This window comes from Pan paniscus, chromosome 16, assembly GCF_029289425.2.
Source record: "Pan paniscus chromosome 16, NHGRI_mPanPan1-v2.0_pri, whole genome shotgun sequence".
NCBI classification, from domain to species: domain Eukaryota; kingdom Metazoa; phylum Chordata; class Mammalia; order Primates; family Hominidae; genus Pan; species Pan paniscus.
The window spans coordinates 22,364,025-22,381,977 of NC_073265.2; the positions used below are offsets into that span (position 1 = coordinate 22,364,025).

Here is a 17,953-nt window from a genome sequence, read left to right on the forward strand (position 1 = left end):
CCAGCCTTAGGATTAATCAATGCCAAGAAGGTGTGATTGTTTAAAAGAATCATGGGTTAAGAAGTTTATTTTTTCTAAATGTTTTTATTTAAAAAAAAAATGTGTGACAGACAACCAGGGGTAAATGGAAGGGGAAGCATCTGCTATAGTTAGAAGAGTCACTGTCAAAATCACGGTTGAAATTACCTCTTTAGATTACAGGGAAATCATGGTTAGACATTCAGTGAATACCCATTGATGCTATGTGCTGAAATATTACAGTAATATTAACAGGATGAGTTATAAGTTGCTTGAAAATAAATGTGCTAAAAGGAGTCACTTCCCCTTGTTTATGAAAATAGCTTTAAACTTGATTGTGAATATTTCCTTCTGTTGCTCTGATATCTGGGAAACTTCATTTTGTAGCTGCTGGTACAGTGGCCGCCCAAGGAAGCAACTCATGGTGCACCGTGGGGGGCTGTTAGGAGCGGGACCCAGTGGGTGTTCATCAGGGCCCTGCTGCTGGCTGGTGCCTAAACCATGTCAATCTCATGGTTTTTAGCGGAAACAATCGCACAGCTGCCCCCATCACCCTGCCTATAGAAGAAGTCCTGCAGACCCTACAGGACTTGATCGCCTACTTCCAGCCCCCGGAGGAGGAGATGCGACATGAAGACAAGCAGAACAAGCTCCGCTCACTCAAAAACAGACAAAATCTTTTCAAGGAAGAGGTAAGTCGAAAAATGAAAAGTTGAAATTCACTTAGTGTCCAGAGCTAGAATATCCCTGTGACTACAACTTAGCTTTGTCTTTCTGCATGCACGTGTTTATGAGAGAGCCAGAGGACAAGAGAGATTTGGAAGCTGGGAAATTGGAAGCCAACCTTCCCTGTCCACCAAACCTGGTTACATTAGCAATGGCTCGCACGTTCAAACCAGATTACATTTTAAAGCTTCAGTGCCACATGTGTATCAAATATACATTTTCAGTAAATTTCAGCTGTGAGAGCATGACATTGGCTGTGATTCCCAAGTTTTGGGAAACGTTAGAATTACCTGGGAAACCTGTTTGAAAAATACAGATGCCTGGATTCTACCACATTGAGAATACCTGAGAAGCTGGTTTAAAAGACACAGAAGACGCTGTCTTATGTCAGAATTGAGCATCTGAGTCACTGGGAGTGGGGCCTGGCCATGAGGAAAATATCAGCTAGGGGCTTAAGAGACCCAGGACCTCATTCTGGTTCCATCTCCAGCTGTGTGTGACCACAGACAAGCCACAAGCCTTTTCCAGACTCGGAGATGTGATGATTTAGTGCCAACAGGCCATGGTTGTACTTCTGGGCCTGCCATGCCTGGGCACAGGGCTTGTCCCTTGGGCATTTCCAAAGTTAGTGGTGTGGGATGTAAACCATCCCAGCTCAGTCTTCTGATCTAACCAGACTTTGGCCTCAGGGGCATTCTCTATGACTTAAAGGCTACTGAAATTCCATTTACCATCTCCCTCCCATGCGCTAAGAACAGCTAGCACAGATTTTTACTGGGTGGCATAGTATTTCAAATTAGCTAGAAAAGTGGTTGAAGATCCTCTTGTACTGCTATTGTCTCTAAATCCCCTTTTTTTGCAGGGGGCCGGGGGGGGGGGTGGGGAGGTAGGAAGCAAGCATGGCTGTTTTGTGCATCTGAATGGAACTTGAACTTACTTGATATTTAAGAGAAAAATAGGTACTATATCCAGAGCTGTTTCTGGGTGAGTCAGAACCACTTCACACCAGACTGAAAGCAGGTTTTTGTGAAACTCATTCACCCTCCCTCTTCCTAAGTATGTCCTTGGATTGAGTTAAGCACGTGGGGGCAACCCGTCAGAAGAGGCTGCTGACTCACTCTCCAAATGGATGCTATTTAGGTCTCTCAGGCATAAAAATACATATTTTGTTTTTAGGAGGGAAAAAAAACAAAACCCAACTGGCACCATGAAGGTCTATTTGCATATTGGCATTTTCAGCTTTAAAAGGTGAATGATACAGGAGGGGAAAGAGCAAAAGGGATTGTGCTTTCTTAATCAGCAATGTTTACATTTTCCTCCACTCTCCTTCTCAGGGAATGTTGGCCCTTGTCTTAAATTGCATTGACCGCTTAAATATCTACAATAGCGTAGCACACTTTGCAGGGATTGCAAGGGAAGAGAGTGGCATGGCCTGGAAAGAAATTCTGAACCTCCTCTACAAATTGCTGGGTAAGTACACATACAGTGCCTTCTCCCTGGGATGATTTCCATGGGATTTCCACGTGCAATCCCAAGATTGTCTTTAACTTGCCATTAACCCTGTGATACTTGGACTGCCTCATTCCTTAGAAGTCTTTTGTTAACCATTCAATTTTAACCCAGCTGTTCATTCTGTTAACTAGTAGCAGCCAGTGGAAGCAGATGATAATCAGTTTCCCTGTAACTACCTGGGAAACTCTTTGACAGACATCTACACTCCCTCAACCTCTATTCCTTACCTTTCATGAGGAAACGAGACTAGAACACATTTATGATGTCTTCCAGTTTTAAACTTCTGCAAAGATATCACCTGCACTTTAAGAATTGTTATTCTTTTAAATCTGTGCCCTCTCACTTGTCCACTTGTTAGTCATGATTCTCACTGCTTTGGCCTGTAATTTATTTCATTTTGGTGAAAAGAAAAAGGTGGGAAGTAAGAATATTCCAGCAACAAGCTTATCTTCTCACAATATGGAGTGTGTAGTGAAGTTCTGATGCCTGCTACAACAGGTTCCATCCAATAGGCCTAGGCCACCCGCCTATGGGTGGGAGGCAGAGAGAAGACAGTATGAGCCTGTGCAAGAAGGCGGCCACCAGGAGTTGCTCAGACACTGTGATAAGCTAGTACTTTAGGGCTTTGCTCTGAAGTGTGTGTCCCACTGAGAGGAAATCTATCATAGGAAGTTCGCTAGGCCAGAAGGGAGCCCAGAGAAATCAGTCCGGACCTATTCCCCAGCTTAGGGTTGAGGCTGATTGGATTACCACAGTACTGATCAATTGCCACTGTATGACCCTGTAAAGTGTCTTCAAACTCTAATGTTTTGTATTGACCCAGTAGGCATGATTTTAACAATAATACCTAACAATTATTGATCTCTTTGTGAGCGGTGAAATATCGCTTTTGAACTCCAGAGCAACACTTTAAGGGTCAGTTACTATTATTATTGTCATTTCACTGATGAAGAAACCGATGTACATAGATGCTCATAACCCAAGGTTACACATCTAGTAACTGATGGAGCTATGGCTTGAGACCCAGCAGTCTAACTCCAGGACTCTTATGCTTAACTTCCTTGCTGCAACTGATCTGAAAAGGAGGTTAGGAGCTCAGACTTGAATTGTGTCCTTTACTGACTGAAGATACAAAGCTGAGGCCCTGGAGGAGGCCTTTCTTTATCCTAAATTTGCCATGTATCAGCCTCAGTGAAATTCCAATTCAGACGTATCATGTGAAGGGCAAGCTACTTGTGGGCGAATCAATTTACATGGACTTGTTCCAGATTTGCGTCTACTCTTTTTGCCCTGTGGAGAGAAGGTTATTTGGTGTAGATTGGTAAAACTCAAATGACAGCATATTTTCTCCCTCTCTCTGCAGTATCATCTGCCAGTGGCTTTCAAGTAGGAACAGACATCAGGGTCAGCTGGAGAGCTGGTTACAATACAGATGCCGAGCCCCACCCCAGAGTTTCTAAATCAGTAAAGCTGGATGAGGCCTGAGAATTTGCGTTTTTAACAAATTCTTAGGTGATGCTGATCCAGGGACCATGACTCAAGAACCACTGTCAAATAGGGATATATTTTAGATATTTTATAGTTACATGTTGCTATTTTTCATCCATTACTGTGTAGCCAACCTTTCCAGCTGTGTTCACTGGGATGCCTTCCTTTAGCGCTGAAGAATAATAAATCTGTAGCTAAATTTAAGAAAACATTGCAAGAAGTTGAGTTCTTAAGTCAGTAACCAAGCCAATATTAAATTCTTGCTTATCACTATCTGAAGTAATTTCATTACTCTATGCATTTATTGTCTCCATTGCCTACTTGATGAAGGCAGGGAATCTCCCTCCCTTTCTCATTGCTCTAGTCTGAACAACTGGACAGGTGTTTGGTACATAGCAGACTCTCTGGAAATACTTGTAAAGTGAGTCAATACTAGATTTTTATTTTTCTAAGTATAGAAAGAGGTTGGGTGTGGTGGTTCACACCTGTAATTCCAACAGTTTGGGAGGCTGAGGTGAGGAGGATCAATTGACACCAAGAGTTCAAGACCAGCCTGGGCAACATAGTGAGACCCCATCTCAATAAAAAATATTTACGCCAGGCATGGTAGCTCACTCCTGTAATCCCAGCACTTTGGGAGGCTGAGGCAGGTGGATCACTTGAGGTCAGGAGTTCGAGACCAGCCTGGCCAACATGGTGAAGCCCTGTCTCTACTAAAAATACAAAAATTAGCTGGGTGTGGTGGTGCATGCCTGTAATCCCAGCTACTTGGGAGGCTGAGGCAGGAGAATCACTTGAACCCAGGAGGTGGAGGTTGCAGTGAGCCGAGATTGCACCACTGTACTCCAGCCTGGGCAACAAGAGTGAAAACTCCATCTCAAAAAACAAACAAACAAAAAAAACTTAAAAATTCGCTGGGCATGGTGGTGCATGCCTGTAGTCTCAGCTACTCTGGAGGCTGAGGCAAGAGGATCACTTAAGCCCAGGAGTTTGAGGCTGCAATGAGCCACTACACTCCAGCCTGGGTGACTGGGTGAGACTGTCACTTAAAAAAAGACAAAAAAAGAAAGAATTGTGTCAAAGGGCTAGATAGGGTGAGATTGGCATTCAGTTCCTTTTAGTCGCTAAGCAAGTGAAGTATTCGACAGCTTTCCAAGTTCTCATGCCCATCATTATATTCTTTAACCTCTATGATCAAATATCTCCTTGTTTGCAGCTGCTCTCATTCGCGGAAACAGAAACAATTGCGCTCAATTCTCCAATAACCTTGATTGGCTCATCAGTAAATTGGACAGACTAGAATCTTCCTCAGGTGAGAATTGACAGGAAACTATAACTAGAAAAGATGAAGGGTGTTTTTTTTCTTTCTGTAAAAAAAGAAAACAAAGTTGAATCTTTTCCAGTGGATTGCAAACAATCCTCAAATCATACTTCAAAATTAAAAAGAAATAGTCTTCAAGCTTCCTGGCACCTGTACGACTTTATTTAACAACTCTAACCCAGACTTCAACAATCCTTCCTTTTTAAATTTTTTACTCTGTGCCTTCATTGTTATTCCGTGCCTTCATTTTTAATCCTTGGGTCCATTAATCACCCCCCTCCTCCCCGCCACCTCACCCACCCAGTGATCCTGGTCTCCTTCTAACTCCCATTATATTCTTATTCTCTGGGTTTTTAAACCCTTTTCAATGTTGCCCAAACTATTTCTTACAGTCTAAAAGCGGGAGTGAAGAATGACAGGGATGAGAGGAAAAATGATCCCCACTCACCCTCTCTCCCGTGACTCACCCTTCACATCATATCTATAGTCCTCCCTCATGACTTATGGAGAATCTGAGCCAAGAGTGTGGTCATCATTGGGAAGTGACCATGCTGCAGGGCTTAGCAGTTTGCTTCCTCCGAGATGAGTAAACATGGCAGGTATAGGCCCCTCATGGGAAAGCTGAAGGGTTTTGATGCTTTTCTCACAGTGTAGAAATGACAGGTGCTTTAACAGACCGGCCAAGAGAGGTTCCCCCAAGGATCATCCACCTACACACGTCTTCCTAAGCCTCTCTTTTCTTCAGTGCCTTGGTCTTATGGGCTAGATTACATTTCAGGGTAACTTATGAAAACATTGAGAAAAAAACAGAATCAAAAGAAATTTTCCTAATAAAACTAATTAAGCTATTAGCCACCTACTTCCCTTGAATTTCAATCATGATATTACCGTGTATGTGCCAGGCTGCAGAGGCACTAGTTTTTCTTAAGCCTTCACTTATATAACCTATCCAGTGTGCCAAAAAAAAGGGGGAAAAGCCAAATAGACTTTATTGTGTGAGCTTACAATTTGTTTGATACATGAGTAGACCTAAAATAAAAATAATTTCTAGTGTAGTTCCTAGAAAAATTCTTATTTGGGAGAAACTCAGAATATTTTCCAAATTACTTGAATGACCTTTAGAATTTATAGTAAACTGGACGTCTTCTTTTATATCTATTTTTAAATGAAGTATTATGTGGTTTGATCAAATGAAAAATTTTATTTTATAGCTGCTTCTCTGTATTTTGACATACAAAGATCATGTCTTTGTCCAGGAAGCGGGAGATAGGGTTTGTGCTGAATTAAAATCACCAGTAAATTACAGACTGGTTGGCTCCCAGGGGGCTCTGAAGTCTACCGGAAATGATGCATTTTTTTTTCTGGCTGGAAATATTTGATAGATTCAAAGAATTGATGATATCCTGTCCCCTCAGGAAGGACTGTTCATACTCAGGTTTCTAAATTGTGGTCACTTCTGCAGGGCATTTAATGTCCAAATTTGATGTTTGTGGCATTCATGTAGGTATCTTGGAAGTTTTGCACTGCATCTTAACTGAAAGCCCAGAAGCCTTAAATCTGATAGCAGAGGGCCACATCAAGTCCATCATCTCCCTGTTGGATAAGCACGGGCGGAATCACAAGGTAGGTGTGGAAAGAACGGTGATTGACTTTGCCTGGTGTTTCCCTCCCCATTGTTCATGACCATTGTGTTTTACTGAGAGCATGTTGATTAGTCTTTCTTGACTTTGATAAAAATCTTAGGAAACTGGAAAAAGACTTTCCCCGCATACAAGCACTCTCCAAGCTGGGCAGCCACACTGGACTTTGGATGGTGCCCTGGGTTTCCAACAGCTCCCCAATCGCTGCTCATTATCATTAACCCTTAACACCAGCTCACTGTGGGACACTCAGTAGGCTCTGTCTGCACATGGCCAGCCGTATGGGACTGGCTTTCACCCTAGGATCCAGGAATTTCGTAGTGAAACAGCTTATAACAAGCTGTATAGAAAAGGTATGAAGAAATCAGATTTAAAACAGTGTAGAAAGTCTTAGCAACGTGGTTTGTTATTAAACAAAATCAGATTTACTATGAGTGAAACCAAATGAAGTAAATGAATCTGTGCGTGTGCAAGCAGAACTGAAGCCACTGGTCCTTCCCTTTTATACAAAGCAGCTATATGAGTTGGGGCCTCAGTTATGTCATCTGTAAAATGGTGACAAGGGCATCTCACTAAGTGGAATGCTATTATCATTTTTTTGAGATCTCTTATAGTTCTAACATCTCTATTTTTATGAAGTTATATCTCTAAGACACAGTGATCTGTGGGGAAAGTCTACTAAAATATGGGGAGTTTTTTTCCTGACCCTTCAACATCTGCACACACGGGGGCTATCGTGCTAATTAGTGGCCAGATGCGATATTCAACGGCTCAGGAGGTGTATTTCAGAGCAGATGGCATGATGAGACATGTGGGACTGCAGCTGTGCTTCTACAGAGTGGGGAGAAGTAGGCTTCGTCACTGGCAGTCTCTGCTTGTCATCATCTGGGGGGACTGCGTATTTGAGACAGCTCAGTGTGTCCGGGAGATTGAGACTCGGCAGCATAGACTGTATGACATGCATCAGCCTTGGGCAGCAGAAAGCCATGGTCCTTAGCATGTGGGAAATTGTTTGACAAATAATAAAATAAATACATGGGATCTGAAATCGCTTTTCCAAATGCAGCAAATCAAAGGCAAACATGAAGCTTCCGCTTCAGTCCAGATTCTCTGCGTTCCAACATATTCCTTCCTGTCTGCGAAGTGTAATGAGAATAATAAATAGGCACCTGAGCAACACATGCTAGGAGCCACGGGCTATGTGAAAATGTCAGAGAAGCCTTTTGACAGGAAAGCTGCTCTCGTTTCATTGCCCCAGAGGTTTCTTTATTATTAGAACACATAGTGTACTTAATAAATAACCAAGTTTGTTGTGGCTTCTTTCAGCCAAAAGCCACAAAGCATTTGATGCATGTCACTTGGTGGCAAGTTGATTACTATTCTACCCATTCCACAGTTGAGAAAACTGAGGCCCATCAAGCTGAAGTATTTTGCTAGAAATCAATGCCTGATCTGATATGTTATCAGAGTAGCCTTTAATCTTCTAGAACCAAGACCTTGTTAGAGAAATTCTGGTAATGTAAAAGTTGAAGCAATGTGATCTCGGTACATAAGAGTCTTTTCAAAGATGTTCCTTTTCCATCTTTGGATAGATTTTTGGGTAAAGGTTTGTCATGAATTCAGATCCTTCCTTAGGTACTATTCCATTGGATAGCTTTCATTTTCAAAGAGAAAAAACAGGTTCAAACCATCACTAATGTATTTGTGGTCATTTTGCAAAGAATGTGCTGAGTGGAGGCCAGACTTCCATTGCAACACTTCATCTTTGCTTGGAAAATGCCAAGGTCATGTTTTTCTCTCCAGGCTGCATTGTTGTCTCCAGTCCTAGAATTTCAGGAGTCTCTGACTAATCCACTTAGTTTTCGGTGAAGACAATGACTCAAAATATGCAGAATTTTAAAGCCACAAGGGACCTCAGAAGTCTTCCCACAAGAGCAACAACAGTAATGATAACCAGCATTTATTTTGCACTTAACAAATGCCAGTTATTGCTGTCAGTGTTCATGTGTATCTTATTCAGGTCTCATTACGACCTTATGACATAGCATCATTATTATTTGTACATGACAGTGGCAGAAAGAAGGCCGGGGCCTGGGTCCTTAGACGTTAAGCAGTTTCCCAGGAGCCACACAGCTAATTAATGACAGACTAGGAGCAGAAGTTGAATATTCTTTCCAGTGTTTCTCAAGCTGCAGCCTGTGAACATATTCTTTAGAATCCAAATGTTCTGTGAGAATATATTTAATTTTGTGATTTTATTTTTATAATTATCTAAATACAAAACTTTTGCAGTGAAAAATTCACCCTAGAAAGCATTTCCTTTGCTTTTTTTATTTATAAAAAAAATAAGGGGTACAAGTGCAATTTTGTTACCTGGATATATTGTGTAGTGCTGATGTCTGGGTTTTTATTGTAACCCCAACCCAAATAATGTACATTGTACTCATTAAGCAATTTCTCATCATTTACCCCCTCCCACACTTCCAAGTTGCCAACACCTATCACTCCACTCTCTATGTCCGCATCTCCACATTATTTAGCTCCCACTTATAAGTGAGAATATGCAGTATTTGACATTCTGTATTTGAATTATTTCACTTAAAATTATAGCTTCCAGTTCCATCTATGTTGCTGCAAAAATCTGATTTCATTCTTTTTTTATGACTGAACAGTATTCCATTGTGTGTGTGTGTATATAAACCACATTTTCTAATCTTCCATTGATGGATATGTACGTTCGTTCCATGTCTTTGCTATTGTGAATAGGGCTGTGATAAACATACAAATGCAGATATCTTTTTGATATAGCAATTTATTTTCCTTTGGGTAGATACCCAGTAGTGGGATTGCTGGATCAAAAATGGTAGATCTATTTTTAGTTCTTTGAGAAATCTCCATACTGTTTTCCATAGGGGTTGTACTAATTTACATTCCTACCAACGTGTATAAGCATTCCCTTTTCTCTGTATCCTCAGCGACATTTATTATGTTTTAATCTTTTCAATAATGGCCATCCTGACTAGTGTTAAGATGACATCTCATAGTGGTTTTAGTTTGCACTTCGCTGATGATTAGTGATGCTGAGCATTTTTTCATATGCTTGTTGGCCATTCGTGTGTCTTCGTTTGAGAAATGTCCATGTCCTTTGCTCACTTTTTAATGGGATTATTTGTTTTTTGTTGTTGTTGTTGAGTTGTTTGAGTTCCCTGTAAATTCTGGGTATTAGTCCTTTGTTGGATGCATAGTTGGCAGATATTTTCTCCTATTCTATAGGTTTTCTGTTCACTCTATTGATTATTTATTTTGCTTTGCAGAGCTTTTTAATTTAATTAAGTCCCATTTATCTATTTTTTGTTTTTGTTGCTTGTGCTTCTGACGTCTTAGTCATAAATTCTTTGCCTAGACCAATGTCCAGAAGAATTTTCCCTAGATTTACTTCTAGGATTTTTATAGTTTCAGGTCTTACACTGAAGTCTTTAATTATATCTTGAGTTGATTTTTGTATATAGTGAAAGAGAGGGATCCCATTTTCATTCTTCTGCATATGGCAATCCAAAGTTGCCAGCACTGTTTGTTGAAAAGGGTGTCCTTTCCATGGTGTATGTTCTTGTTGACTTTGTCAGAGATCAGTTGGCTATAGCTATGTGGCTTTATTTCTAAGTTCTCTATTCTGTTCCAATGATCCATGTGTCTATTTTTATACCAGTACCGTGCTATTTTGCTTACTATAGCCTTGTAGTATAATTTGAGGTCAAGTAATTGTGTCATGTGTGTCCGTGTGAAGAGACCACCAAACAGGCTTTGTGTGAGCAACAAGGCTGTTGATTTCACCTGGGTGCAGGTGGGCTAAGTTCGAAAAGAGAGTCAGTGAAGAGAGATAGGGGTGGGGCCATTTTATAGGATTTGGGTGGGTAGTGGAAAATTACAGTCAAAGGGGGTTGTTCTCTTGTGGGCAGGGGCGGGGGTCACAAGGTGCTCCGTGGGGGAGCTTCTGAGCTAGGAGAAGGAATTTCACAAGGTTAATCTCTCAGTTAAGGTGGGGCAGGAACAAATCACAATGGTGGAATGTCATCAGTTAAGGCAGGAACCGGCCATTTTCACTTCTTTTGTGATTCTTCACTTGCTTCAGGCCATCTGGACATATACGTGCGGTCTCAGGGGATACGTTGGCTTAGCTTGGGCTCAGAGGCCTGAAAGTAATGTGATGCTTCCAGCTTTGTTATTTTTGCTCAGGATTGTCTGGGCTACTCGAGTTCTTTTTTGGTTACATATGAATTTTAGGATTGTTTTTTCTAATTCTGTGAATGACACTGGTATTTTGATAGGGATTGTATTGAATCTATAGATTTCTTTGGGCAGTATGGTCATTTCAAAGATATTCATTCTTCTTCTGATCCATGAGCATGGGAGGTTTTCCATTTTGTGTCATCTGCAATTTCTTTCATCAGTGTTTCATAATTTTTTTTAGAGGTCTTTCACCTCCTTGGTTAAATATTTTCATAGGGTTTTGTTTTTTTGGCAGCTGTTGTAAATGGGATTGCCTCGAAGGCATTTTCATATAATAAGTTAGTGTTTCACAGACTGGAATTGGAGAGCTCCTATAGGTTCATGAAGGTAGCCTTCAGGATATGACATTTTTCCTTTAAATATAATTTTACATCTCATAGGTTTGAGATGTAAAAATTCTTTCTGTACCTTGCCACTTCCAATCATATGCTTAGAATTGAGACTACATATAATGGTAGCAATGATTATACCTTTACTTCTTTGCTAAAATATTTAAGTTGTTAGCTTTGTCCCTTTCATGGAAATAACTGCCACTCATCAAAAGCATGATCAGATTTGAGGTCAAAAAGTTATAGGGGAAGAACACAGTCTTTGGAGTGAAAAAGACAGGAGTGTGTTGCAGTGCCCACTCCATATTTTCTGAATGCACTTTACCCTTTGACCTCTCAATGATTTCACTCTTGTGGATCCTTCAATAGCTCCTCACTTCCCTGCTTTTCCAGGACTCATCAAAATTCTTCTCTGGTCAATTAAAAAATCAATAAAAAATTCTTGTCTGCTCTTTAAAACTTAGTTTAAACGCCACTTCCTCCATGAATCTTTTTCTGATTCCAGTTGGAATTGGTCTCCTCTCTTCTTATGATTTGTTCTCTGCTGTAATAATTGTTCCAATCTGCCTTCTATTATAGTTATTTTTTCACATCTATTTCTCTTACATCTGTAAGTTCCTCTGTGGTAGGGACTGTCTTTGTAATCCTCATAGCGCCAGGCTAAGATGTTGTACATGGCAAGCATTCATACATGTTTGTTGAAGGTTTAATAAATGAATAAAAGGAACAAATGAGTGAGCCAGAATCTACTCCTGTCTCACCTTGAACTAATAACACACTATGTTAGTAGCACTGATTGTGTTATTTGGTAAAAAGAATAACTGATGAAAATTCTAACAGTCACTGTAGTTTTTCCAGAGTAAGATTCTGCTAATATAAATAAAGTATGCATTTTCTACTTGCCCCTGAAGCTGCCTTACTCCAAACCTGCTCAAAGTTGCCATAGATAAATATTTTTTATTATCTTCTTTGTTTTGCAAGGATTTGGGTCTACCTTTGAGAAAAATATATGATAAAATAGTAATATCATTGATTCTCAGAAAGTATAAATCAGGAATCAAAGGTTTAGCCTGGAGGGGCTGAATAGCAGCCATTTCTCAAATATAGGACTTGGCATAAAAATCTCAGAAAAAATATAGTTAGCATTTGTTTAATCAGACTGCTTTTACAGATGAAAGCTGTGACAAAAATGCAGCAGCCAAACAGTGTTTCCGTAGGTATTTATCTTCAAAGTATAATTCCCATATAAGCTTGTGTTTGGGATAGACAGTAATAGAGATAAAAAGCAAAATGAGAGGCTCTCTAATGAAATGTGGTATCAATGATGAGAATGAAAACCAGAAACAAATGAACCCCACAAATGGGCCATTGATTAGGGAGGCCTAACTCCTATGACACACAACCCCGTATTGTCAGTGGCTTAGCGTAGTCAAAATTTATTTTTTCTCATATGACTCTCCAAGGCCAGTGGGAGGGCTTGATTGAGTGTGGTTATTGGCTTCACCATCCCCTAAGGGCAGAGCCTCACAGACAATAAGGTGTTTACAAGTCTCCTGGGGATCATGTTAACATGAGGGCTCTGATTCAGTAATTTCGGAGTGGGACTGGGGCTAAGCATCTGTATTTCTAGAATGGTAGCACTATTGCTGATGAATTAGATGGTACCAGTGCTGCTCTTCTGGGGATCACACTTGAAATAAGGAGATCTTTGGGCTTTGGAATCCCTTGTTGGATATCTGTATCCAGTGGAAGGAAGGTAAGGATGGTGGGGCCCACTCCTGGGGGCCACCCACTTCCGATTGGCCAGAATTTAGTCCCCTATACCTGCAAGTGAAGGGTGGGAAATAAAGCCTTTGTATGTTCAGAAGGAGAAGAAAATGGAGTCTGGTGAATACTCAGCAATACCTGCCTCTCCAGCCAGGTATTCCAGCGGTCACCAAGATACCCCGTCAGTCAGAAAGTACAGATGGCCTCTAGTTGCAATGTCTGAATGCCCCCCATGGTGGATTAGACTTATCTGCACTCCCTTTTCTTTTCGAAGAACCTGTGAACCCAGAAAATCTGAGACAGGTCTTAGTTAATTTAGAAAGTTTATTTTGCCAAGGTTGAGGACATGCCCCAGGAAGTCCTGACGACATGTGCTGAAGGTGGTCCAGACACAGCTTGGTTTTAGACATTTAGGGAGACGTGAGACGTGAGACATCAATCAGTATATGTAAGAAGTACAATGGTTCAGTCTGGAAAGGTGGGACAACTTGAAGCAAAGGCAGGAAGACGGGAAGCTGAGAGGGAGCTTCCAGGTCACAGATAGGTGATACACAAATGGTTACATTCTTCTGAGTTTGTGATTAGCGTCTCCAAAGGAGGCAATCAGATATGCATCTATCTCAGTGAGCAGAGGAGTGACTTTGACTAGAATGGGAGGCAGGTTTGCCCTAAGCAGTTTCCAGCTTGAGTTTTCCTTAGTGACTGTGCGGGCTAAAGACATTTTCCTTTCACATTTCCCCACTTTTCTGTTTTTTTAATCTTTTGGAGAAAGCATTTTACAAGAGAAGAGTCTCTGGTCTCAGGTTTCATCTGATCTCTCATAGCTAGAAGGGTTTATTCCTAGATGGGTAGGTCCCAAAAGTTAATTTTTAGGAGGTTGTGAAATCCCACATCCTGTGAACAGAAAACAGTGGGGAGGAAGGGAGAGAAAAAAACAATGAACAAAAGAAAAATCCTGGAAAAATCCATATAGGCCACATTACTCTGAAGTCCATACATTAGTAGGCAGGTATGAAAGTGGCTTATGTACGTAAACAGGTTGCTGTTATTTTCTTCTGAAGTTTATTTAAGTTGTCTGGCTTCGGTACACAGGGTTTTAAGAAAGCACAGCTTAGTTTTCAGTGACTCCAAATTAGGAAAAATGGAAAAAAGAAGGGAAAAAATTTGAAAACATTATTTTGAAGACTTTTAACCAGGAAAAATTAGAATTCAGTCCCAAACTGTAGAAAATAATAAAAATTGAAAAAAATACAAGGCAGACCAGAATCTAACAACAGGTCTACTTGAAACATAATTTTTCTCTCTGCAGTTTCCCGTTTTCACTGAAGACAAATCATGGTAGGACTGGTTTGCTTTATTATACTTGGCCTAATTATTTGTATACAGTGCAGCAAGGGTAATTAGTTTTTACATAGGCTTTTAAATGGGCTTTGATGGAACTTTGTTCCATAGCAGGAATCTCAGATACAACTTCTTAAAGCTGAGCCCAGCCATGGATTTGTACCATCAAATACCTATGAGTTGGGTGAATTTCCTCTCCTCTGGAGGGTCCAAGATAAACCTGGGGCTTCTGCACGTGTCAGAAAGTGACATTCTTTACTTACCTCAGAAACCCTATACATGGACTGTGTACACAAAATATGAGGCCATTTGTTCCAAGGGCTTTATTGGCTCCATAAGTCAAGTTTGATTCCTTAAAGGAAAGCACACCATTCCAGTCAAAGCCTTGGTAAAATAACCAGTGTATCCAACTGTGCCCTATTACAAAAGAAAACTGATTCTTATTGCACTTATGCAAATAACTCTATTGCCATGAATTGAGACTACTCACAAATAGTTTCCAAATTCTGGAGAAGTTAGGTAGAGAGAAACAAATATGCTCCAAATTTTGTTCACAGGACTGTTCTTTACTCAATTGTTAAAAGCCGTAAATAGCTTAAAGGTTTTCTTAACTCTGTAAAACAAAACAAAGTATCAGCAACATTTGAAGCAAAAAGTCAAAAAGATTACTTCAGTTTTTTGTTGCTTCAGTTAATTCAGTTAACTCCTGTTATGTTTGATAGCCATGAACATTTCAGCTCTCCATGAGAGTTCTGAAAGTTTTTTCCTTTATTCCAATGTCACAATTTCCAAAGTTATCAGAAAACCTGCATTTAAGTGCACCTGTTAGAGTCCTACAGCTGATTATAAACCCACCTTTTAGAGAAAGTTTCAAACAAGATAAAACAAGACAGCTTTTTGTGGATGAAAAAAAGTTTTAAGGCAGCCATAGTTAAAAGAAACAACTGACAAGGAAATTTGTTACCTCTGTGGCACGCAATAATTTTAAAATGACAATTATGATTATTACTGATAATGTACACTAAGGTACATCAGAATTACAGGAGTTTTCCATAATTTTGGAATACACACCAATAACACATTTATACAAATATATCCCAAAGAAACCAAATACCATTTCATATTTGACAATGCTTCCTGTATAATTTTTATACCAAATAAGCTAAATTATGTCATTTTTGGACTTTAGGGAACCTAATGTCTTAAAAGATTAGGTTAGAAAAAGACATAATTTATAATTTGATTTTAGAAAGTTTGTCAAATATAAAAGGTTTAAAACACTTGATACTACAAAATAGGATTACAGGTCATTGTAAAGTTATTTATTTAAGTGATAATTCAAGCATTTCAAAAAGTGAAAACCTTCATTCTTTGAGAGAGAAGACTTAATTTTCTAAACAAGGAAGCCCTAATAGAAACAGCATGAAGTCAATTACGTTTGCTTTCAAACTTTTGTAAACAATTTATAAAATTTAATCTTGATTATAAAATATAACTTCTGTAAGCCTTTTATAACCTTTATAATCTTTATTAAGAAGTTGGTTAATGCTTCAAGAAAACCTTGTTAATCTGACACAGGGGTCCATATACTGGTTTTGCATCAGTTTGCCTTTGACATTAATAATTAGTTTATAGAGGAACTGCACTTATTTTATCTTTCAAAATTGGCCCACCTTACAATCTTATAATCTTACACACCCACCTGTTTGGAGACAGTCCCTGGGCCTTGAGGAGTTGAATAGCTTTAATTTCTTGCCGTGTGTCTCAGGAATGCAGTTTATTTTGATTGACATCTTCTATCGGGCCTGAAGATGAGCCTTTAATTGCTATCAGTGTTTAAGATTTAGCAGGACTTGGTGTCCTTTTTAGACCCAGGAGTTAGAGCCCTGTAACTCAATGTTACAAGAACTTTAAAAGCACATACAGGAAGATACATGGATGTAATAATGTAATAACCTTAATTTTAAAAAAAAATTATCTCAGTTTTTTTCCCTAAGCAAACCAAAACTTCATATGACAACTTGACTGTGTGAATTTTTTTTAAAGTGTAAATCCTCTTATTGTGACTTACACTGACTGCTCATGACAGGGTTGGACTTTCTGATTTATTCTGAACATCCCTCCTTTTTAAAAAAAATCAGTGATTTTATTTTAGGACTAAATTTACCATACAAGATTCTTTCTTATATAAAATTATTTCTCTTTAAGTTTTTCACCTCAAAAAAAAAAAAGCCTCTTTATTTTTATAACTTTCTTTACATCTTTTTTATTCCTGGTTCCTTTCACCTTGTTGTATACATAACCTTTAAGTTTTGAATTAGACAAAACTTGTTCACTTTTTTTTAAGGACACACTTTTTTTTTCTTTAACAATAATGTTTTCCTACAATATGTATTTATTGGAAAATACCCAAGTAGTGAAATATTTATTATTTGATTTAATATAGCTTTATATTCTAAATTATGACCAGTTTGTCTACAAATATTTGTGCCATTACATTTACCTAATTGTTTTGTTTACCTAGCTTATTCACGAAAACTGTGACAGTCATTATTTAAAGTTATAAAACTGCCGTTGCAAAATTATAACTGAGACACTGAAAAGAGATTTGATCTGACCAACTCAATATTGCTCTTTTTTTTTTTTTTTTTTGGGATTTCTGACTTCTTTTTATTTATTTATTTTAAGTGGATGAATAATACTTGTACATGTTCATGGGGTACATAGTGATGTTGTGATACATATAATACATGGTAATCAGATCAGGGTAATTAGCATGTCCACCATCTCAAACATTTATCATTTCTTTGTGTGGGAAATAGTCAATATCCTCCTATTTGAAACCATATAATATATTATTGTTAACTATTAGATTGGTGCAAAAGTAATTGCAGTTTGCCATTACTTTCAATGGCAAAAACCATAATCTCTTTGCTATAGAACACTAGAACTTATTCCTCCCATCTAGCTGTAATTTTGTATCCTTAAACAAATCTCTCCCTATCCTTCTCTTCCCCCACCCTTCCCTCTTAACCTGCAAGCTGTCCTTGTTCATTCCTGGGCATAGGCCGAACTAACTTTGAGAGGAACATAGTTTGTAGTTTAGCTTTGAAATAGACAATAACAGTTCTTTCCCAAAACAAACCTCCTTATTGCCTGTGGACTAGACTGCCTAAAGCCACCGGATTAGAAGTTACAGTAATCTTACTAAATTCAAGATACAACTATTTTCATTAAACCCTTATCAATGTCTTATTTATTACAAATTACAAAAGCAAAGATTATTCTGTTTTGGGCTGGGCTTGTAGTTTTGTAACCCCTATGCCAAATTTTGACACCTTACAGTATTTTGGCAGGGATAAGTATGAAATTGCTTGATGAATAAATACAAACAAAAATGTATGCTGGGCAATACTTAAGGCATTTATAATAGTAGTTTACCAGTAATTTTAAAGCTAGCTTATTTATTAAAGATTTCACTGGCCAGGTGCAGTAGCTCACGCCTGTAATCCCAGCACCTTGGG

The 17,953-nt window shown here is 39.0% G+C and overlaps 1 protein-coding gene across 2 annotated transcripts in view; it reads left to right on the forward strand.

Moving 5' to 3' along the window:
* Window positions 1-17,953, forward strand: part of RYR3 (ryanodine receptor 3) — a 563,020-nt gene that overhangs the window by 274,894 nt on the left and 270,173 nt on the right. For both annotated transcript variants that reach the window (XM_034938474.3, XM_057299827.2), the window contains exons 13-16: window positions 542-710; window positions 2,079-2,214; window positions 4,961-5,056; window positions 6,570-6,688. In XM_034938474.3, coding sequence (XP_034794365.3) covers window positions 542-710; window positions 2,079-2,214; window positions 4,961-5,056; window positions 6,570-6,688 — 520 coding nt within the window. The remainder of the gene's footprint in view (window positions 1-541; window positions 711-2,078; window positions 2,215-4,960; window positions 5,057-6,569; window positions 6,689-17,953) is intronic.